Source organism: Dasypus novemcinctus, chromosome 23 (genome assembly GCF_030445035.2).
Source record: "Dasypus novemcinctus isolate mDasNov1 chromosome 23, mDasNov1.1.hap2, whole genome shotgun sequence".
Taxonomy (NCBI): Eukaryota; Metazoa; Chordata; class Mammalia; order Cingulata; family Dasypodidae; genus Dasypus; species Dasypus novemcinctus.
Genome location: NC_080695.1, coordinates 56,920,547 through 56,944,023, shown reverse-complemented (window position 1 = coordinate 56,944,023; position 23,477 = coordinate 56,920,547). Strand labels below are relative to the sequence as shown.

Below are 23,477 nucleotides of genomic sequence, written 5' to 3'. Positions count from 1 at the left end.
GGGCGGCAATCCTTGCGGGGCACATTCCTGTGGGGCACCCCTATGCGGGGGTCACCCCTGCGTGATGGCACTCCTTGCATGCAGTAGAACTGCATGTGGGCCAGCTCACCGCACAGGCCAGGAGGCCCTGGGTATCAAACCCTGAACCATCCATATGATAGGCGGACACTCTATCAGTTGAGCCACATCTGCTTCCCTGAAATATATTTCTTGATTTTCTTATCATATTGCTCATTAGTAGTGCATGGAAATGTCGCTGATTTTTAAAATTTTTTATTTAGAGCAGTTAGAGGTTTACAGAAAAATCCTATTATCAGCATTTTGTATTAGTGGTACTTCTGTTACAATTGATGAAACAATATTATGATCACGCTGAGCTTTAGCCCATTATTTACAGTTGGGTTCACACTTTTTGTTGTACAATTTTATGGGATGTTTTGTGTATGGTGTGTGTGGTAACTTATATACAACCTAAAATTTCCCTTTTTTATTCCTTTTCAAATAAAAATGCCACAGATTTTTATATGTTCATCTCATTCCTTACCACTTTGCCAAATTCATTTATTAGCTCTAGTAGCTTTATTGTGGGTTTTTCAGTATTTTCTGTATATAGGACTGTGTCATCTATTAATAGGGGAAGTCTTCATGTCCTTTTTGATAGCTTTTATTTCTTTTTTTTTTTTAAAGATTTATTTCTTTATCCCCCCTCCACCCCCATTGTCTGCTCTCTATGTCTGTTTGCTGTGTGTTCTGCTTCTCCTTGTATTCTTATCAGGTAGCACTGGGGATCTGTGTCTCTTTTTGTTGTGTCATCTTGCTGTATCAGCTCTCCGTGTGTGTGGCATCACTCTTGGGCAGGCTGCAATTTCGCATGGGGCAGCTCTCCTTGCGTAGGGGCCACTCCTTGCATGGAGGGCACCCTTACATGGCAGCATGCCTGTGTGGGCTGGCACTCCTTGTGTGCAGCAGCACTGCGCGTGGGCCAGCTCACCACACAAGCCAAGAGGCCCTGGGTATTGAACCCTTGGACCTCCTATATGGTAGGCAGACACTCTATCTGTTGAGCCACATCACTTCCCTATTTCCTTTTTTTTTACCTAATTGCTCTGGCTAGAACTTCTAATACATTGTTGAATATCAGTGGTGAAAGTAGGCATCTTTGTCTTGTTCTTGATCTTAGGGGGAAAGCTTTCAGTCTTTCTCCACTGAATATGATAATAGCTATGGGTTTATCATAGATGCCCTTCCTTTAACATGTTGAAGAAGTTTCCTTCTATTCCTAGTTTTCAAAGTGTTTTTAACAAAAAAGGGTGCTGGATTTTATCAAATGCCTTTTCTGTGTCAATTGAGATGAGCATGTGGGTTTTTTCTCCTTTATTCTATCAATGTGGTTATTTTACATTAATTGATTATCTTATGTTGAGTCAACCTTGCATACCAGGGATAAATTCCACTTGATCACGGTGTATAATTCTTCTAATGTGCCAGTAGACTCAGTTTGCTATGATTTTGTTGAGAATGTTTACATCCATATTCATAAAGGAAAATGGTCTGTAATTTCCTTTTCTTTCTTTTTTTTTTTTTTTTAAAGATTTATTTTTATTTATTTAATTCCCCTCCCCTCCCCTTCCCCGGTTGTCTGTTTTCTGTGTCTTTTTGCTGCGTCTTGTTTCTTTGTCCGCTTCTGTTGTCGTCAGCGGCACAGGAAGTGTGGGTGGCGCCATTCCTCGACAGGCTGCTCCTTCCTTCTCGCTGGGCGGCTCTCCTCACGGGTGCACTCCTTGCGCGTGGGGCTCCCCTACGTGGGGGACACCCCTGCGTGGCACGGCACTCCTTGCGTGCATCAGCACTGCGCATGGGCCAGCTCCACACGGGTCAAGGAGGCCCGGGGTTTGAACCGCAGACCTCCCATGTGGTAGACGGACGCCCTAACCACTGGGCCAAAGTCCGTTTCCCTGTAATTTCCTTTTCTTGTAATAGCTTTACCTGGTTTTGATATTAGGATGACTCTGGCCTCATAGAACGACTTAGGAAGTACTACTTCCTCTTCGAATTTTTTGAAAGAGTTTGAGCAAGATCGGTACTAATTCTTCTTTAAACACTTGACAGAACTCAGCAGTGAAGTTGTCAGGTCCTGGACTCCTCTTTGTTGGGAGGTATTTTTTTTTAGTACTGATTCAGTCTCTTTAGATATTATTGGTCTGTTGATGTCTTCTGCATCTTCTTGATTTAGTTTAGGTAATTTTTGTGTTTCTGGGAACTTGTTCATTTCATCTAGGTTATCTACTTTGTTGACTTACAGTTACATTGTCTTATAATCCTTATATTTCTGGGGGTCAGTTGTAATGGCCCCCTTTATTTTCTTATTTTAGTTATTTGCCTCCTCTCTTTTTTTCTTTGCCAGTCTAGCTAAAGGTTTGCCGATTTTATTGATTTTTTCAAATAACCAACTTTTGGTTTCATTGATTTTTTTTTTTTTAATTCTCTATTTCATATCTACTCTAATCTTTGTTATTTTCTTCCTTCTTCCTTCTGCTTGCTTTGAGTTTAGTTCTCTTTCTATTTCCTTCAAGTGCAAGGTTAGGCCATAGATTTTAGATCCTTTTTTTTTTTTTTTAAAGATTTTTTAAAAATTCATTTCCCTCCCCTTCCCCCTACCCCCCCCCCCAGCTGTCTGCTGTCAGTGTCCATTCACTGTGTGTTCTTCTGTGACTGCTTCTATCCTTATCAGTGGCACCGGAAATCTGTGTCTCTTTTTGTTGTGTCATCTTGCTGCATCAGCTCTCCATGTGTGTAGCGCCATTCTTGGGCAGGCTGCAGTTTCTTTCGTACTGGGCGGCTCTCTTTATGGGGCACACTCCTTGCGCATGGGGCTCCCCTACACGGGGGACACCCTGCGTGGCACGGCACTCCTTGTGCACATCAGCACTGCGCATGGGCCAGCTCCACATGGGTCAAGAAGGCCTGGGGTTTGAACCGCAGACCTCCCATGTGGTAGGTGGATGCCCATCCACTGCTTCCCTGATCCTTCTTTTTAATGTAAGCATTTAGAGCTAAAAATTTCCCTCTCAGCCCTGCTTTTTCTGTATCCCATAAGTTTTGGTATGTTGTGTTTTTGTTTTCATTTGCCTCTAGATATTTCCCAGTTTCTCTTACGGTTTCTTCTTTGACCCATATGTTATTAGTGTATTGTTTAATAGTGTTAATTGTTAATTGACTTTTCTGTAGTCAGAAAATATATACTGTATGATTTCTATCTTTTTAAATTTATTGAGACTTGTTTTGTGACCCAACATACAGTCTATCCTAGAGAGTGATTCATGTGCACTTGAGTAGAATGTGTACATTCCTTTCTTGTTGGGCCAAGTGTTTTATATATGTCTGTTAGGTCTAGTTGATTTTTTTAGAGTATCATTCAAGTCTTCTGTTTCCTTTATTGAGCTTCTGTCTGAATGTTCTATCCATTATGGAAAGTGATGTGTTGAAGTCTCTTACTATTGTTGTAGAACCATCTATTTCTCCCTTCAAATCTATAAATGTTTACCTTATATATTTTGGGGCTCTATTGTTAGATGCCTAGTTGTTAAGTCATCTTGTGAATAGACCCCTTTATCAGTATTTAGTGTCCTTCCTTGTTCCTTGCAAGTGTTTTTGACTTAAAGCCTATTTTATCTGATAAAGTTGTAACTATCTCAGCTCAATTTTGGCTACTATTGGCATGGAATTTTTTTTTTCTAATTTACACTTTTTACTTGAATCTTTGAATTTAAGGTGAGTTTCTTGTAAACAGCATATAGTTGGATCATGCTTTTTTTCCATTCTGCTAACCTTTCCTTTTTGACTGCAGAGTTTAATCCATTTACGTTTTTTTTCAGTTACCAAAATGTTGTTTTATTCTATGCCATTGATTTTTTGGAAGATCTTTATTTTTATTAGAGAAGTTGTGAGCTTACAAGACAGTCCTTCTTAATGCCCAGAATTCCCATGCATCACTCCTCTACCAACACTTTATTACATTTTTGTTGGAACATTTGTTACAGATTATGAAAGAACATCATCAGACTAATATCACTGTGGTCCATAGCTTACATTTGGTATATTTTTTCCCCATATACTCCCTGTTAGTAACACCATGTATTGGTATTGTACATTTGTTATAGTTCATGAGAGAACACTCTCTTATTTTTACTGTTAACCACAGTTCATCTTCCACCACATAATCCATTTACATTTACATTTAAAGTAATTGCTGATAATGCAGGACTTTCTTCAACCATTTTTGCTGTTTGGGTCTTTGTAGGTCTTATACCTTTTTCATCCCTTAATTTTTCTGTTTATGTCTGCTTTTGTATTTATTTGATTTTTTTGTTGTGTACCATTTTGAGTTCCTTCCTGTATATATTTTCTCTGTGGTTACCATGGGCCTAAAATTTAACATCCTAAATCTATAACAGTCATGTTTGATTTAGCACCAATTTAGCCTCAATAGTATACACATACCCTGTTCCTATACCCCTCTGTCCACCCACCTTTTGTTGTACTTGTTACAAATTCTATCTGAGTACGTTGCATGTCTAAACAATAGGTTTATTATTACTTGTTATGCATTTGCATCTTAGACTTTAAATATTTTGTCCCACTATGTTCTTTTCTCAATGGATCCTGATCAGAAATTGGTACTTAATCCTATTCAACTCCCTTTAACACAGCACCTTACCACTCTCTTGCAGCTTTCAGTGTTCTTTCTTTGTCTTTGGAATTGACAGTTTGGTTATAATATGTCTAGGTGTGGGTCTCTTTCAGTTTATCCTCTTTGGGGTTTGTTGTATTTCTTGGGGGTGTGTATTTATGTCTCTCATTAAATTTGGGAAGTTTTCCATTCTTTTTTTCAAATATTCCTTCTATCCCATTCTTTCTTCTCCTAGGACTCCCATAATCCATATATTGGTGTGCTTGATGGTTTATCACAGGTCTCTTAGGCTCTGTTCACTTTTCTTTATTTTTCTTTTTGCTCCTCAGCTTGAACTATTTCAGTAGTCTCATCTTCAAATTCCATGTTTCTTTTATTCTGCTAGCTCTAATGTGCTGTCGAATCCCTCTAGGGAAATCTTTATTTGTTGTTGTTGACTTTAAGCACAGTATTTCTGTTTGGTTTCCTTTTATAAATTCCATAAATTCTCATTTTGTTCATATAGATTTAGCCTGGTATTTCCAAAAGCTGGTTTTCTTTGTTGATGGTTACTGATGTTTTATCTTATTTCTTTGGCTGGTCCATCCTTTCCTGTTTCTCTGTATGCCTAATAGTTTTTTTGTTGCACAGTGTGCAAATCAATATTTTAATAGGTTAACTGTGAAGTGTAGTTCCTGACCTATCTGTTCCTGTAGTTAGTATCCAGCTAGTGATGTGACAGAGATTTCCTTGAATGCCAGGTGCTAACAAAAACAAACAGCCCAGCCCACCACACACACACACACACACAAAATCTTTCACAGTCTTTGTATATTGACTTTGACTTGGCTGAGCTGTCCTTTAGGGCTTAGCCCTCCAGTCAGTGAACCTGAAGATCACCTGAGGCGGAAGAGAAAATAAAATTCTCTCTAGTCTTTTCTGAGCATACATCTTGCCCTGGTCATGTGCTCATTGTCTTGGGAATTCCCTTGTCTACAAGGATCTGAATGCCCTCTCTTCTCCCTATGAAACAGTCTTTCCCTTGTGCCAGGCACGATAGTGTATGTCTGAAAGCTGGTAGTCCATCGCCCTAGACCACTACTGCTGTTAGAGTCTGTCTTTTACTGATTCAGCCGCCTCCAGATGCTTCTGCATGCAGGGCACTTTCTGGCATGGTGAGTAAAGAAAGAATGTCCTAGTTCAGTCCTTTAGCCTGCCACCAGATGGACTGGCACCAACCTACATGCACCCCAGATACTTTCTCCCTCTGGAACAGGGCCAGAGACCTGCACTGAGAGCACAGGAAGCTGGCAAGAGAGTGTGAGAGGGGCTAACAAGGGTGCCACAAGCTTTTCCTCCTGATTTTAAGTTATCATTTGGTGCTCAACCAGTGATTCCATCCTTTTTAACTGCTTTTTGGTTTTTTTGTGTGTGTGGTGTTTTTTTTTTTTTTTGAGCACTGAGAAAGATGGCCCTGCCAGTGTTTGCCAGTTGTTCAAAAATCTGTGAGGAAGCAGAACCCTGGAGTGTCTTATGCCACCATCTTGGTCAGCCAGTACCCATATACCATCGATCACAACAAGTCACACGGTCAGAACAAGGGGTGGGAAGTACGCAGTGAAGCCATGACAAGGGCGTGGATGCAGGGAGGGGTGAAGAATTGGGGACAGTGATTCAGCCTACCTCAAAGAGGTAATGCATTCACATATTTCAAAAATAATGTGCATAGAGGTATGCAGTGAAAAGTCTCACTCTTATTTATCTCCTCCTGCCCCTAACGGTAACCACATAGCCAAATGAGTCAGTCTTTTATGTTTCTAGTTTCTTCTATATCTTTGTAGATTTTCTTTATGCAATTCAAGTATATAAAAAAGAACTGCTGATTAACACTCCTCATATACTTTTCCCCCACACTGTTCCACATTGCTTTCTCACATAATAATAAATCTTGAGATCTTTTTGTATTAAGACACTGAACTTTCCTTGTTTTTTTTTCCCTTAATGCATAATATTCTATTGTGTTGTTGTAGGACCATTTATTTATCCTGTCCCCTGTTGATGGATATCTGCTATGTCTCCCTTCTTTCACAGTGAGAAGTAGAGCTATAATGTATAACTTTGTGCAGATGCTTATCTGTAGAATAAATTCCCAGAAGTGAAATGGCGGGTCAGAGGATTATGTGAATGTGTGATTTTGATAATTATTATTGTTCAATTGCTCTCTCCATGGTTGTTTCAGTTTACATTTCCAGCAGCTCTGTATGTGGCTCCCCAGTTTCCAAAGACCCTTACTAACAGAGTGGTTTTCTGACTTTGGATTTCTGACAGTAACTGGTGAGAAATAAGTACATTTCTGAATTATGTGTGACTGTTGAAGTCTCTGCTTATCTTTGACTATTCTTATATCAGGTTATTTGTTGGTTGGTTGGTTTGATATTAGTTTGTGGGAGAGCATTATGTATTTGTCTGTGATATGAACTGAAACTATTCTATGTTTCAATTAATTTTTCCTCCAGCTTTGCCTATCATGTGTTTTACTGTGCAGGAGTTATTTTATTTCTTTTTAGTCAAATTTATCAGTCTTTTCTTCTGTAGCTTGCAGTCATAGTTAGAAGGGCTTTTTCCACCCCATGGCTTATAAAGCAATTTAGCCTGTTTTCTTCCAGTCCTTTCATGATTTTTTTTTCTCCTTTTCATTATATTTCTTACTAAATATGCATTGACTTCATGTTTTGGTCAAATGCTGAGTAGCAGAGTGTTGAAATCAGATGAGGTAGAGACCCAATCAGGATTATAGAATGAATGTTGGATTACCGAAGTTTTATTGAAATTTTCCAATTATTTTAAAGTACAATTTTAGTAGTTGTGTTTTGAAAATTTGACAGTGTTCTGCAAGAGCAATAATTTCTCAGCATCATCAGTTGTTTGATTGCCCTTGTGACCCTTATACTACACCTCTGTAAAACTAAATTAGTTAAAAGTAAGTCCGTTCATGGGAAGCAGATGTGGCTCAAGTGATAGAACTTCTGCCTGCCATATGGGAGGACCTGGGTTCAATCCCTGGGGCCTCCTGGTGAAAAAGAAGAGAAAGTGTGCCCACATGGTAAGCCAGTGCCTGCACAAGTGCCCACGCGGTGAGCAAGTGCCCGCGCGGTGAGACAGTGCTGCACGCAAGTGAGTCACGCAGTAAGATGATGAAGCATAAAAAAGAGAGACAAAGGGAGAGTCAAGGTGAAGCACAGCAGAAACCAGGAACTGAGGTGGCACAATTGACGGGGAACCTCTCTCCCCATCAGAGGTCTCTAGGATCAAATCCCAGTGAATCCTAAAGGAAGGAAAATGAGAAGAGAAGACAACACAGACTGCAAAAAACAGCAGGGTGGGAGGAGGGGCAGGGGGGAAGATAAATAAATCTTTAAAAAAAAAAAAGTACATCCGTTCAGTTTTGGTAGACTAACTTTTAACTGAGGTGGATGAGAAATATAGGAGTCTTGAAAAACTCAGGTCCTAATTGGAAGTAACTAAAAATGAAATATGTTTCTTAAAGGTTATTTTGTTTTATATATGAGTGCTGAGATATAGAAATGCCTGTAAAGACTAAAATTGTTTTAATCTAATCTTATTCTTCCGTGTATTATTATAGCATAGATTTTCCAAGCATGCATTGACTCAAAAAGGACATGTTCTATTTTATCTGACAAATTTATCTTTTAATATTAAAATTCACTGAAAATCTGGTTCCTCATTTAGTTAATATTCAAGCTCTCAATAATTGTACATGAGATTAACCACTTTTACAGTCATTAATTATTGCAGCATTTCGCCTCTCATGATCATAAATATGCTTTTATACATTGGTTGCCAGAATTTCCACATGTAAAGCATATAAAGTGATTTCCACTCAGGTTACAGCTAGGATACTTACCTACATTTGGAAGCAGGTATTCAGGTAGTAATAAATCAGATGGTGTGCCTTGCTGGTACCACTGACACCATTGTGTGCCTATGAATGGTGACCTCCGTGGTCATAGGATCAGCCATCCACATGGGTTCAGGAATGCCACACCTGCCCCCAATGGGGGTCTCCAGTTCACTAGCATTCCAGAAGCCAAACTGTAGATTCTGAACAAATTCTGAGTTTAAATTTTTGATGCAGTTGGGTTTTGTCTTGCAGTGCAATATGAGGTGTGGTTGCAATATTAATTTTTTCCAGGTGACTACTCAGTGGTTCCCAAACCAAGGATTGCAATAGACCATCTTTTCAGCAATGATTTGCAATACCACCTTTGTCATAAATTATCTTTCCATACATATTTAAGTCTGTTTCTTGACCTTTGGTTCCTTTGGTGGGTTTGTTCTTATAAGCCAGTACTACACTGTTTTTGGTTATTGAGGCTTTATTAGTATGTTCTTTCTATTTGGTAGAGCTAGTTCTCTTCATCTCTTCATTGTCAGAGTTTCTCCTGGTCATTCATGTTTCACGATCATATCTTTCAAATCATTCACCTGAGTGCCTTTCCCCCAGTAAAAAACCTGTTAGTGTTTTTATTAGCATGTTGTTAAATTTATTGGTTAACTTATGGAGAATTGATGACCTTTTAATACTGGATCTTCCTCTTCGTGACCATGATATGTCTGCATTCGTACAAGCCTTCTGTTTCCTTCAGTACGTCTTACATGTTGGTTGTTACATGAATTCCTAGGTATTTTTAACTTGTTGATATTTGACTTGTTAACCTTAGGGTCATTTTAGGTTGATTCTTGTTATATACTCCTAAATGTTATCCCTCTGTTGTTTTTAATCAGGCACTTGGGGTAACTTGCTTCTTCTAAAATCTCTTTGAGGGTAGGTACTAATAGTGGTCAGTCTAGACAAAGGAGGCTTATGTTGAATAAATGAATAAATGAATGGATTCTCACTTGGCAGTTGAAGGACCTGAGACTCAAAAGAGGTCAAGTTGCCCAAAGATACCTAGCTAGTCTTAGGTGGAGGAGCTGGGTGTTAATTCCCGAGTTCTGTCCAAATATAATCACCATGAGATAGAGTTAGCAGAGTGGTCCTGGTCTTCTGGAGACAAACACAGGGTCAGTAGTAAAAATCACTGACATTTACTGAGCACTTATGCATGACATAACTGCTATGTACTTTGTGTATTACATTATTTGCATTCCCCCAGGCCTATGCAGTGGTACTGTCCCTGCTTTACATATGAGGAAACTGAGGCACAGAGAAAGTAGCTTACCCAGCGTCAACAGGACTTTTTGATCACAGTTCTTATCAGTGCCTTTAACACAGTGTTCTAATGAAATGCCTACACTTTTCAGAGGAGGGCAGCCAGAGGCAGGGTGGGCAACTTTAACTTTATCTGTAAGGTAACTGAGAGATTAAAGACTGTCTCCTCTACCTGTTTAAATATGTGTTATTAAGTTGTGTATGCATTTTATTAGGATATTCAGAATAATAATTTGTACTGTGAAATTCCAAGGGAAGATAGAGTATGCTTTTCTCAATTCCTCGTAAGGCTTAGGCTCATTGTTAAGTGCTGTTTGTACATTATCTTTTTTAACCCTCAAGACAACCTTGTGCCCTCATGTGTACTTAATTCCATTCTGCAGGTGAAGAACCTGAGTCCTGGAGAAGTTAGGGACCTGCCCGGGTCTGGGCACCTGGGAAGGGCCAGTGCTGGGTCATGAACCCCACGGAATTCACTTCTCCCAGGCCTGTAGGTCCCGGCTGGTTTGCTGTCTTGGATAACTCTGCTCTTTTCTTACCCAGGGCCACAATCATGTCCCTTGAAGACTTTGAGCAGCGCTTGAATCAAGCCATTGAAAGAAATGCCTTCCTGGAAAGTGAACTTGATGAAAAGGAGAATCTCCTGGAATCCGTTCAGCGACTGAAGGATGAGGCCAGAGGTCAGGAGGTTCTTGGGGTGGTTCTGTTTCTTCACCAGTGTTGTCCCCTCTCCTGACCTGAGAAGGTCTTGTCCCAGCCCGACCTTTGCTGAAAATCTGCCCCCTGCCCTGCACACAGGCTTTCTAGTCCAGGGCATGTACGTCGGTAGGCAGGCTCTTGTCTTGGCTCCTGCCCAGAGCTAAGGATTGTCAAAGATCCAGGAATTTACAGAAATAGTTGAGGGGCTCACAAACACAGCCCTTGTTTTTTGTTTTGCTTCTGTACAGCAGGATTCATTTCAGGAAAGATGCTCCCTGGTGTGTACTTGGCACACACGCCAAGCTGGGTTTTTACTCAGTGGGCACAAGAGTTTTGTGAGGAGTAAAATTCTTTTGGTGGAATTACTAGTTAGCCTGTTATTTTTGTGACTTGGTGGCAATGAGTACATTCGTCTTGGAACTCTGAAACCTTCCCAGTATTCGGTGGTTTACAGGTAGAACTTTCAAATGGTAAGGAGACATTAGTTAATCATCTAAGTTTTGTACATGAAATAAAAAAGAAGAAAAAAGCCCCAACTAATTTTTTATAATGCTAATTTTATGTCCAATGTGTAACCAGTAGATGGGGAAATAAAAAGAAGAGCCCCATAAGTTTAAAAGGTAGTTGTTTCTAAATGCCCATCAGGGGAAACGGACTTTGGCCCAGTGGTTAGGGCGTCCGTCTACCATATGGGAGGTCCGCGGTTCAAACCCCGGGCCTCCTTGACCCGTGTGGAGCTGGCCCATGCGCAGCGCTGATGCGCGCAAGGAGTGCCATGCCATGCAAGGGTGTCCCCCGCGTGGGGGAGCCCCACACGCAAGGAGTGCGCCCGTGAGGAAAGCCGCCCAGCGTGAAAAGAAAGAGCAGCCTGCCCAGGAATGGTGCCGCCCACACTTCCCGTGCCGCTGACGACAACAGAAGCGGACAAAGAAACAAGACGCAGCAAATAGACACCAAGAGCGGACAACCAGGGGAGGGGGGGAAATTAAATAAATAAATCTTTAAAAAAAATAAAAAAATAAAAAAAAAAATAAATGCCCATCAGTAGTGAAATGGTTAAATAGATTACATGATTTATATTGTGGAATCGTAAACAGTTGTTGAAATGAACAAGTTGATCTAAATGTAGTCATGGAAAGGCTGCCAAAATATACAGGTGAAGGGGAGGCAGTAAATGAGAAAAATAGCAGCTGGTGTTTGTTTCCACTTATGCTTAATAAAAATTACTCATATTATACACTTAACAAATATACACATACATCTACCCTGAATATATGAAATTACAGGGGGAAAAAAGGATTGAAAGTCTCTCCCAAATGTTATAGTGATCATCTGTGAGTAGGGAGATGCATTTTGGGGTAGGTGGTAAAAGTAATACTTTTTCTTAGTATTCTGCATGCATTGCTGTGTTGAAATTTTTTAAAAAACAATAAAAATAGGGTGTCATCATAGCCTTTTTTATTTTCTTTTTAAATTAAGATCTTTTTGTTTTCCACTCGAAAGAAAAATTCTTTTTTTTTGAGATTTTTTTTATTATTATTTTAAAAAAATTTCTCTCCCCTTCCAGCCCCCCTCCCCCCAGTTGTCTGCTCTCTGTGTCCATTTGCTGTGTGCTCTTCTGTGACTGCATTTATCCTTATTAGTGGCACCGGGAATCTGTGTTTCTTTTTTTGTTGCATCATCTTGTTGTGTCAGCTCTCCATGTGTGTGGCACCATTCCTGGGCAGGCTGCACTTTCTTTTGCGCTGTGCAGCTCTCCTTACGGGACGCACTTCTTGTGCATGGGGCTCCCCTACGTGGGGGACACCCTGCATGGCACAGCACTCCTTGTGCGCATCAGCACTGTGCATGGGCCAGCTCCACACGGGTCAAGGAGGCCCGGGGTTTGAACCGCAGACCTCCCATGTGGTAGGCAGATGCCTTATCCATTGGGCCAAGTCCGCTTCCCAATCGTGTCGTTTTTACAGACCTGCTCAGTGAGTCCCTGTGGGTTTTATGTCATGCAGGGTATCCACCTAGAATTTTTCACCTTAGTAGTTCTCTTCCTCAACCAGTGTGTACTGTTGGGATGTCCCTCCTACTCCCGTCCCCCCTCTAAAAGCAGGAACTTAACCTGGAAAGAAAAGTTCTTTCTAACCCTTTTCCTGGTTCAGATTTGCGGCAGGAATTGGCTGTGCAGCAGAAGCAGGAGAAACCCAGGACCCCCAAGCCCAGCTCGGTGGAAGCTGAAAGGACAGACATGGCCGTCCAGGCCACTGGCTCCATGCCCTCCACTCCCATAGCTCATCGAGGCCCCAGCTCAAGTTTAAACACACCAGGGACATTCCGACGTGGTAAGGGGTTACTCTCTGAGGAGCGGGAATTGGGAGGATTTTCTTAGTTTCCCCAGACTTTCCAGGGTTAGATCCCAGAGTGGGTGCTGGGTGAGAAAGATGTTTGGATAAGTCTGTACAACAGCGGGCCAAACTAGGATATTCACAAGGCAGGGTGTTGAGGTAAATGAGAGGAAGCTTCTTGGGAGTGCAATAGGGGGCAGTGGAGTCTGTGGTGAACTAGAGAATGGAAACCCTATCTAGAGGGGCAGCCGCCATTCTGCTCCCACCCCCAAGGAATGTGGGACTAGTATTAGCAACCAGAAGCCAGAAATCCTCTTTTTTAATATGAAATCTCATGTACTTAAAGTGTCAGTAACCAATTAAAATTTTAAAAAACATTTTGTGGGTCCAGCAGTGTATCCATCCAGAGACTGTGGTCCCCCAATTTGTAACCTGTGCTGTGCAGTAAAATCCAAGAAATTTCAGTTCTAACCCCACCTCTTCTGCTGATTGATGAACTGGGACACTGACGAGACCACTGATAGCAAATAGTAACGACAGATAATTGCAGTGTGCTCAGTGTGTGCCAGGCCCTCTGCTCACTCACAGTGCCTCCCTGCGTGGCCTCAGTGAGCCATCACTGCAGCCCACTGGTGAAGTTCCATTATTATCCCTGTTTGATGGAGGAGGAGACTGAGGCCCTGAGCTGAGGAGCTTGCCAAAAGCCACGCAGCTTGTAAACGGTAGAGTCGGGACTCAAACCTGGGCAGGCTGGCTCTGGGGCTTATGGTATCATATATGCTGCGCACCACCCCCCACCCTTAGCTTGTTCCCTGGGGATGAAGACGCTGGTGAAATTTCCAGAATTCCAGTCTAGAGCAGTATTGTTCACCCTTGACTCCCTGGGGATTTTGTTAAAATGCACCACAGATTGAGGAAGTCCGGGGTGGGGCCTGAGAGTCTGCATTTCTGACAAGTGCTAGGTGCTGCTGACGCTGCTGGTCCGTTGGCCACACTTTGAGCAGCAGGGCCACATGAATCTAATGTGTAAAAATGTGACCAGCTTGCCCTCTGAATTGTGTTTATCACAGATGTCATTGGTGTTTAACCAAATTGAATTCCTAGAATTTCCAGAGAGCTTATCTTGGTTTTGTTTAAAAAGAATAACATGTAAAACAAACTGTTTGATTTGGTCATTGTAAGGTCTCAAAGAGGTGGTGCTCAAATAGACTCCTGACCAGTTAACTGTTGACTGAACTAGGTCAGCACCCACCGGGGGACTTCTGCTGCCTGCCCTGCCCCCACAGGGTCTCATTTAATGTTAGTCCGCAGCTCTGACTGTGGGTGGGCATTACATGCGCCGTCCCCCCACTGCCCCACCCCCAGGTCTGGAAGATTCCTCCGGTGGGACCCCCCTGACGCCCGCAGCCCGAATATCTGCCCTCAACATCGTGGGAGACCTGTTGCGGAAAGTAGGGGTAAGACGAGGCTTCGGTGTGCTTCTTGCCTGTCTTGGGGAATGTTTGAGCAGGTTCATCTGACCAGCCGCTCTCTCCTTGCACAGAGACATGTTGACTTCGAGGTGTGCCTCCAGTTCTGCAGGATCCCTTAGACCCATTCCAGCCTTCTGTGGGGTTCTGAGAGCCAGGCACCCAGAACCCTGAACCTAAATCTTCCCTTTGATTCCTGGGTATATTTTTCTTTCCCAGTACAATTTTCCCTTCAGGCAATTTGGAAAATTAGGATGGTGTCTCTGGGTTTTTTTCTTAATTTGAAGGAACTGAGGTGCATTTGAAAATTGCCTTCTCTCTCTCTCCCCCACCTTTTTTTAAAATTTCTTTCTCAAGGAGTTTAAGAGAACATCTTGAAAGGCTAGGGCGAAGAACTTAACCTAACAGGTTTTATATTAGAGGGAGCGATTCTTTTGGGCTCAAGCAATAACACTGGCATTCTTTGAAGTCATTTCTTTTACTTTAAAAAATGATGCCTGGAAGGTCATGAAATTTAACCCTCCAGCTTGTCTTCAACCAGAATGTAGTCATAGCTCCAACGTTAATGGAAGCTTGCAGCTCATTTCTTAGGTTTTTACTCTTGGCTTAAGTTGTCTGGTTTCCTCTTACACATCCAGGCCTTAGTTTGAGTACGAAGTTATGGCAGAGTTATACTCTAGCGAGAGTACAGGGACGCCTGGGGTGGGCCCTGCCCACTGCCTGCAGGCTCTCCTCACAGCTCGCAAAGTCTGTTCAAACTCCTGCCCCATCCATGAATGTTCAATACCGTAAACAAAACAATGAACAATTTCCAGAGTTTACTTCTATTTCCTATGAACAGAATTGGGAAATAGGTGGAGTTAATGACTTTCCAGAACTCTTCTAACTATTTAAGCTTGTACTTCTAAGACTTGGATGTACATTGGAATCCTCTGGGGTCCCAATTCCAAGTGTGAGAGTCACTGTTTTTTTCTCATTTCTCTGTGTGGGCTCCTTTGAGAGAAGAGTTTTGTTTTTGAGCAATGAAAGCATATTTCCCTCCAGGCACTGGAGTCCAAACTTGCATCCTGCCGGAACTTTGTGTACGATCAGTCCCCAAACCGAGCCAGTGTCCCAGTCCCAGGACGGGGGAGCAAGAACAGAGACGGCGACAGGCGGCCAGGCAGCACCGGCGTGCCTTTGGGTGAAAAAGGGTTAGTAGCTTTTGATCCACCTCCTCCCTCGCGGGCCCCCTCCACTCCTGGTGGGAGTGCTAACCCCCAACTCGTGGCCATTTTTTAAAAATCATGGGTTATGTCAGCATGCCTTATCCTCTGCCGACCTTCCTTGAGAGATTTAGGTGATGGCTTCTGGTTTGGGCAAACCGCCGAGGAGAAGGTCTTTTTCATTCTTTGATTCTGCAGCCCCAACCTGTAGTCAGGCTGTGGGAATGTCCTGTGCAGATCACTTGTTTGTGAACTCGGCTTCAGATGCTGCTCTGCTGCCCCAAAAGAGGATTTTTTTTTTTCAATCTTTAGAACCTTCAGGAAACTAACACTAAATTCTAGCCAAACAAGAATCCTGAAGCCAGATACTTTATTGGAAAATACAGATCTGACCCCCAACAGTTTCATTTATTTTCTTGCTGAAACAAAATCAGGGTAGCTTCCAGATTCAGGAATTTCGTAAAATGTGCCACCATTCCCCTGGACCCTGGGCTGCATACATTTGATGGGTCTGTGGCAGACAAATGACAGGAAGTTAGGAATTGTTTTCCATGGCATGCATGTAACTTCTGGGCCTTGAGAAGTGGATGTTTTTAGAGGGTCTTCTGAGATTGGGCTCTTTGTGCAACCTTGGGACTAGGTGAGCTAGAGGACCAGTGTGCTTTTTCCTCATTTCACGAGAGAGAGAAGTGAGGTATGGGGAGACGCTCTTACACTTTGTGTGCCCTGATGCTAGCCAGTTTGTAACAGCTGTGATGTCAGCTTAACTTGGTTTGCTCTGTCTGAAGGTTGGGAAAACGCCTGGAATTTGGGAAGTCGCCTTCAAATATTTCCTCACCATCACTGCCGTCAGCCCAGGGTGTAGTCAAGATGTTGCTTTAGGAAACCTCGGAAGCTGAAGCCCCTGGTGTTTGTTCTTCTTTTTAAACTATCTTTTTTTTTTTTAAGTTGGTTTGAGAAAAATGACAGCAAGCAGTCACCATAATTAGTTTAGCTTTGTACTTTGTGTCACAAGCAGATGACTTGAGGACATCGCCAGTGGCCCCTGATTTTGTCCCATGAAATGTCTGACGATCCCCAAGCCTCACTGTCATCGTGTGTTGCAAAGGAACAGGGACAGATGGACCCTCTGGGAAGAGCTCTTAGGGGTCAGCGATGAGGCCAGATTTGAGCTACACCAAGAATCCCAGCTGGTCGTAAAAGGTGTTTTAAATGTCCAGGGGCTCCTGGAACCTGGGAGTTAGCCCGTTGCAGAGGCTCCCGCCTGCCCTTGAACGCCCCTACCCCAGCCCCAGGCTGCGGGAGCTGTCTTCTAGAACAAAACCTCAGGGCTTTATGGCACCGTGACGGCTGGCGTGCTTAAATCCTGTCCAGGAGTGGACAGTAGAGCAGGCCCGTGCCTTCTCCCTAAACTGCGCTAGTGGACCTCTTTTTAACCTGCCTCCCACTGAGGCATTTAGAGGTGTGGCTGAGTTTCAGAGTCAATTTTGTGTTGACCAGGGCCTGTCAAAAATCTGTGTCCTCTGTAGGTAAACCCTGACCATTAGCTTTCCTGGTTGGGAAAAGTCTGAGCTCGAGGGCCTTGGGGTCGTCAGGGCAGAGGGGCTCAGCCAGGCAGCCCCTAAGAACAGGACTTCATTCAAAGCCACCATGAGTGAATCGGGGTGGCCTTCAGATAGGATTACAACACGAGGACTGTCGTGGGAAGCTTCCTTTCCAAACAAGGAAATGAACCCAGGATTTCCACCTCACGATAGTGTGTTGTATCCTCATCTCTGCTTGGTACAAACTGCTGTCTCTCACTTCTGGACCCATCTAAAAAGAACACACTAATCTCAGGAACATGTGCACAGATTACTGACCTTCCTTTTGTTACTAAGTTATTTTCCAAAAGAACAGCAAAAATACCCTTGAGTTGAAAATCTAACTTTTTAAGTGCTACTGAAATTCAGAAAAATTGCAGTGCCAGTTTTGTTACCCTAAGAAACATTCTTAACCTGTAATCAGTGAAAGATGTACTTTTATTTTTTTTAAAAGAACAATAAAATCAAGAGACATCAGTATTCAATTAGTTTCTGTTGGTGTTTAATAAATATTGCTTGTTATTTTTGGACTTCTGTGGTGGCTCACATGGTGTTGAAGTTGAACTTTTTTATTTTTTTAACCAAGTAACTATGAAAAATTTGATTTAAAAAATTTCTATTTAATTCAGCTTTTTGGAAATGTTTTTGGGATATGTATATGAATTGCTATAGGAATGTTAGCATTTGCTCATTCAGTTGAGTCTTTTTAGTCTCCCTGTCTCCTCTTTCCTCAACTGGATTTTGTCATGAGTCAGTGTGTGGACGAGTGTTGGACTGAACCCTCACAGGTGGATCACAGTGAAACTCAGCTGAAGAAGAAAAGGGCCCACAGCCTCTTTTTATATGGCCCTCGAGCTAAGAACAGTTTTACACTGCCAAAGGGTTGGATTTTTGTTTTTGTTCTTGCTTTTTTAAAGGTGAATAAGTGACAGACCACTTGTAACCTGCAAAGCCTAAGATATTTACTCTCTGGCCTTTACAGAAAACGTTTGCTGACCCCTGCTGGGCAAATAGAGCAGTAGCGGCAGTGTGGCGTTGGACTTGAAACACCCAAGGGCGTGTTGCATTCTCCATATCGTCTGTACACCTGCTTTAATTAATAGCGAGGTCCCTTCCGGCCATCTCTGAATGCATCGGATGGTCCAGGTGCAACATCTTACTCCCCTAGCCCAGAGCTCCCCGTGCCCTGGTTGGAGAAACCCTCTCCAACAGTCGCGCTTGGCTGCTCTGCTTTTCCTTTTACCAACTCTGTGATCTTGGGCAATTTACCTCATTTACCTCCCGAGGCCCTTGTTTCTCTGTTTATGAAACAATAACCCTGACTTCCTAGGTCTGTTGTGAGGTGTGAGAACTCCTCCACCTGCCCCCACTTCTTGCACTCTGTAGAAAAGAGCTCAACAGAAAAGCCGACTGCGTTCTGGTGATTTATAACCTTTTATTAGTGACAGTGTCTCTAAGTACAGTTGGGGTGCATATGAAACAGGGTGACATTCCTGTTCTTCTCCGCCTGAGCAAGAGTGTCTCTCTTCAAATTCATGTGACTAAAGAAGGCACCTGGTCTTGGTGAGCTGTGTGTGTCAGAGGTGTTGTAACCAGGAGGGGGGAAAGAATTTCCAAACAAGGGCTTACTCAAGAGCTTGGGCAGGTACACAGGTTAGGGAATGAATTGGGAGTGGGGGGCCGTGGTACCCATTTTTGGTACCTTTCTCCCCATTTCAGGTAAGCTAAGTTGCCAGTGATTGATTATCATGGATGTTATTTCTAAAAACTCAAAATCTCCGCACAATTCATTGATAGAGCAAAAGACTGTGTTTGTGTTTCCTGTTGGGTTTTTCTCATCTGGTACATCATAACAACGTAAATTTATACCCTGAGTACAGGGTTGTGTTTTGATAGTCCTTGTGATGGGTGTCTGTGATGTTTGGAATTTAAAACTCCATTTAGACAGTGCTAAGTATTGCCCGCTGGGTTTTGTCTTGTTCTGTTTTGTTTTTCCCTACTGGTGCCAAACTCTAGCCAGCTGTTTATTCACCAGCTTTGGTTCCATTGAAGTCTGCATCACGAGTGTCCGTTTCCTCCTCAGAACCATCTGCATTTTCAATAACTCTACGTCCTCCAGACCTTCTAGAGGGAACAAAAGAAGTCTCGTTTCCTCGCCTGTGGGTTTGAAGAAATACATGTGTATTTAGTAAAGAAATCTCCCTCCAGGTTTGAGTAGATTTTCATAAGGGGCAAAACAAACAAAACAACCACAATCAAATCCAAGACAAATCAGGTGCATGTATACAGGTTGAAGCCAAGAAATCCTGACCAGTCTTAAGTTATAGGTTCCCTGAATCAGCTGAGAGGCAGGCAGGCAGTTTCTCAAAGCAAGACCGTCTACTTTAAAAAATGTCTGGCTCGGCTACGTGATGACCCACAGGATTCTGGTCTGCTGCAGTCTTGTCTTTTATTGGAAAGAAAATAGGCAAGCAGAGATTTACTTGTCCCTCGTTTTCACATATCACTGTGGCTGGGGCTTTCAGTGGTTCCCAGCAGGTTAGAAACGAGCATCTCCCGTTTACACCTCCCCGCTCCACTCCAGAAGGGAAAAGGTGGCGGGGTATTTAGTTTTCATTTGAAACAGGTAAAAAATGAACATCAAGGGCAGTGTTGAGAGGCAATGAGGATGCTGAGTGGGCAACCGAAGGTCCTTCTTTGGTTGAAGAGCAAGGCAGCGCCCCCTGCTGGGTGAGGCGCTCCCTGGACTGAGTACCACGAGAGCAGGTTTATGTCTTGTTGTTCACCACGGTAGACACTGTGCATGGCATATAATAGGTGCTCAATTAATTTTGATTAGAAAAATGTTAAATGTATTGATCCAAGGTGTGTTTTAGTTCTAGCTGGTAGGACACCCCTCTCTCTCCTTACCTCTCCCACTTTCCCTCTTTTCTTGGGTCCTGCTGGTTTCCCCTGTCTGAGTTACCACCCAGGCCTGACCTGACTTTAAGGAAGGGCCAGTGATGTGAAGAAGTGAGAGCGGGGGCTGGGGAGGGGCAGTCACGTCCCCCTGCAGTTGACCTTTGCTGTTGGGAAGAAATGGGAGCAGTGTTCTCAGTGACCACAACAAATAATCCACACTGGGCTCTGCCCTCTGACCCTGTTTGACCTGCACTGGAGGACAGGCCCTAATTCCTTTCAGGATGCCCAAGTAAAAGCAGACTTTGTGACACAATGGGCTGCTCGCCACACAAAGGCTGGACGGATGACCATGAAGGCAAGCCCACGCCAGTTACTGATTCCTTAGTCAAAAGGACAAAACTCAGGTAAGCCTAGAGGCACAAGCAAGGCCTGAGACTCCCGACCCTGGAAAGGGGAGTCCCAGCCTAGCCTCTGGGGATCAGAGGGTGTAAGAAACCCGGCTTCTAAAATCCACCCAGGTGCAGCAAGCAGAAATAAAGTTGTAGCCACTCCCAGCTAAAGACTGCTGAGCCAGCTTTGCTTACTTCAGACAGAAGCTTCTAGGCCTGCTTCCTAGGACTAGAAAGGATCCATCTCTAGAAATGACCTCTCCAAGTCCTATTTCTTTAGCACAGCAGTTTGCACTCCTGTGTGTTCCAGGCTTCAGGCACTCTTTTCTGTGCCTCTTGGAAGAGTCAGCATTTGCTAATTAGAAGAGTTGAGTTGATAAGTTTCCTCCCTTGCTCTAAGAAGTAAACTGCCCTGGGTCACTGTGTGCTCCCAGGATGAGTGCCATTGCTGCAAGGCAGCCTGTTCTGACTTAGATGCCTTTCTTGAAGGAACTGGCCTAAACTCCCAGGCAAGGGCTGACACTAATTGTATCTGTTATAGGAAATAACGGAGCTCTCTAAAGATCTTAAAGAGTCTGATCCTGGAGAAGTTGGAGTCTATTCTTGGACTCAAACTTATCCAAGGCACTCTTGGCACACCAGTTCTACGTACAAGAGGGTAACTGCCTTGCTACTTTGCAAGGATTCTGTTTCCTGCCAGCTGTTGGGTCCTTCACTCCAGCCAATCCTAGAATTCAGCTTAGCCTATGATTCCAGTGAGTTGGCAAGAAACTGCTGGAAGGCTTATTTCCTTCCCCAAGGCACCAACACTAAAGCTCCTGCCAAGACCCTATCTACCTTTAAGTATTTAGGTAGCGACAGCACAGCTGAGATTCTCCTAAAGAGGCTGGAGACAAGCTAGGGCTTGCCTGGCCTCTCAAGATGGGTGGAGGGAAATCACCCTGATTGCCTGGCTTCACATATGGAAAAGATGTTCAAATCCCAGAGCAGTGGAGGCCTCTTCCTTCTCCCTTGTGAAGGGCCCCACGGGCTTCCTTGAGGCTTGGTTGTCCATTCCCCAGTCCTTGAATGCTTGCCTGGGAGGCCTCTGGAAGCGGCTGTGCAAGGACGTGCTTGGTTTTGCACTGGCAGCTTCCACCAGCTTGCACAAAAAATGCAGATAGCCCATGCTCAAGCCTTTACGCAGTGCCAGAATTTGGAAAAGATTGCAGTGAGAGCTCATTTCCTTTGCAGGCAAGTTTGTGAAAGCTTAACTGTGAGGACAAGTTGTTGGGCCACGGCTCTTGTGGACCTGTACCTTGTTATTTCTAATTAGTGAGCCAGACCAGTCAGTTGGAAGCCAAGTGCATTCTCCAGCAAGGTACCTAGATTTTGGAATTGTCATATTCACTGAGTGGAGAGTCCTCAGGTTACCAGGGAAGAGAGCCATGTGGCCCAACAGAGTAGAAGAAGCCTCACCATGCAGGTAAGAAACATCCAAGCAACATACAGCCTCTACAATCTTATCACCTCGCAGTGATGATAAGGTCACATAGTTCAGTGTCATGTCATATGCCGAAAGCGCTGCCCAGAAGGAGAGAAGGAGCTCTTATTGTCATGTTGATCTTGGTTTTGATAAAATACAGTTTTAAACTAAGATATCCAAGCCTTCAGATTTTGCAGGAATCTCACGGAAATTTGCAAGGGCCAAAAATAGGAGGGGTGGGTGGCGCGATGGACAGAAAGAAAATGAAAACTCGGTGCAACACACATGAGCTGCAAAGCTGAAGGCATGGTACCTGGTGAGTCATTGCGAGGTTTCCTGGGGGAGGGGGCCTCTGAAACAGAGAGAGAGAGTCCCTGGTGGTTACTATCAGCAAGCGCAAAGGAGCCCGTTTACGTACGTGTTTAATAATTAAGAGCATTTGCTTAGATTAAATAATTAAAGACACTTTTAAGTCAACTTGCAGCTAGGCCCTGAAGCCAAAAGCTCTTAGGCTGCTGCACAATAACAGTGCAGTTTAATTAGAAAATATCTGCTTTTCAGAACTTCTTTTAAGAAAGCAGGTTGCTTCCTCCTGCCATGCTGACCTGTTCAGGAAGGGAAAGGTGATTCAGTGAGCTAGTCTGAAGATCAGCATTGGAACAGAAGCTGAGAGTGCCAGGCAGGGAACCTGCCCCGGCTTCTCACTTTGTTACGTGGTTATTGCTTATGCCTCTCACCAGAAGGTAGAGCTGGAGGCCTTTTGCAGCTATGGCAGATGATACGGATGTCAGTCAGGCTGTAAGGGGGGCCTGGGTTCAGATTTTTCTGGCTGATAAAATCGTGTGGAATTTGTTTGGCAATTCCTTGTTCACTGAGGAGCTGGGAAGGTTTGCCACCTTCACTCAAAGCTCTAGGGTTTGATTTGTATTTTTGTACGCTTAAAAGACTCAGGCAAGGCATGTCCTCATGCCACATTCTTTCTATGTTCCAATAGGCCTGGCGAGAACAGTTTGTTTCATACCAGCCTGTGTTGCCTATGAGGAGGGTCAGTTGTCCGGGTGGACCCCAAAGGGGGTATTTTAAGGGTGCTAATGGAATCACTGGGCCCGAGAAAAGAGAAAGGGAGTGGAGAGTAGTGAGAACAGCTCAACCCTGGAGCTGCTCCTGGGCCCCTGGGAGGTTAGGTATGGTCGCATCAAGGGGGGACCACAAGCCCCTTGCCTGCCAGAGCCTGGGGGCTCCTTCCTGGAACCCCGTACCAGCCGCTCTTGTCCCCCCCCACTCAAAGGGGCTGGGGCTTCCCCTGGCCTCACACAGTGGTTCGCACAGTGTGGAGTCCACATGCCAAGTGATTCCAGGTGGTTCCTGGGCATGTCACTGAATAAGTGATTTGCACAGTGAAAAAAGCATTCCCTTTTCCACTCTTCAAATATGCCTGAGCACACCAGAGGGGGCCTGCTTGGTGCTGATGGCTCTCTCCTCCCTTTTTAATTGAGCAGGCCACAGCAGCTTGAACTCAGTATTGTTT

At 43.6% G+C, this 23,477-nt stretch overlaps 2 protein-coding genes across 7 annotated transcripts in view; one reads left to right on the top strand and one right to left on the bottom strand.

Annotated features, from left to right (window-relative positions):
* NDE1 (nudE neurodevelopment protein 1) overlaps positions 1 to 17,679 on the top strand; it is a 40,319-nt gene extending 22,640 nt beyond the window's left edge. For both annotated transcript variants that reach the window (XM_058286389.2, XM_058286390.2), the window contains exons 5-9: positions 10,446 to 10,582; positions 12,755 to 12,934; positions 14,303 to 14,394; positions 15,451 to 15,599; positions 16,400 to 17,679. In XM_058286389.2, coding sequence (XP_058142372.1) covers positions 10,446 to 10,582; positions 12,755 to 12,934; positions 14,303 to 14,394; positions 15,451 to 15,599; positions 16,400 to 16,493 — 652 coding nt within the window. In that variant the 3' untranslated portion in view covers positions 16,494 to 17,679. The remainder of the gene's footprint in view (positions 1 to 10,445; positions 10,583 to 12,754; positions 12,935 to 14,302; positions 14,395 to 15,450; positions 15,600 to 16,399) is intronic.
* Positions 17,680 to 18,615: 936 nt separating this feature from the next.
* MYH11 (myosin heavy chain 11) overlaps positions 18,616 to 23,477 on the bottom strand; it is a 125,451-nt gene continuing 120,589 nt past the window's right edge. For 3 of the 5 annotated variants that reach the window (XM_004471878.5, XM_058286385.2, XM_058286384.2), the window contains one exon: positions 18,616 to 19,351. In XM_004471878.5, coding sequence (XP_004471935.2) covers positions 19,219 to 19,351 — 133 coding nt within the window. In that variant the 3' untranslated portion in view covers positions 18,616 to 19,218. Of the gene's footprint in view, positions 19,352 to 22,262; positions 22,302 to 23,477 lie in introns of all 5 variants that reach the window. The other 2 variants (XM_058286386.2, XM_058286388.2) reach the window with 1 other exon arrangement.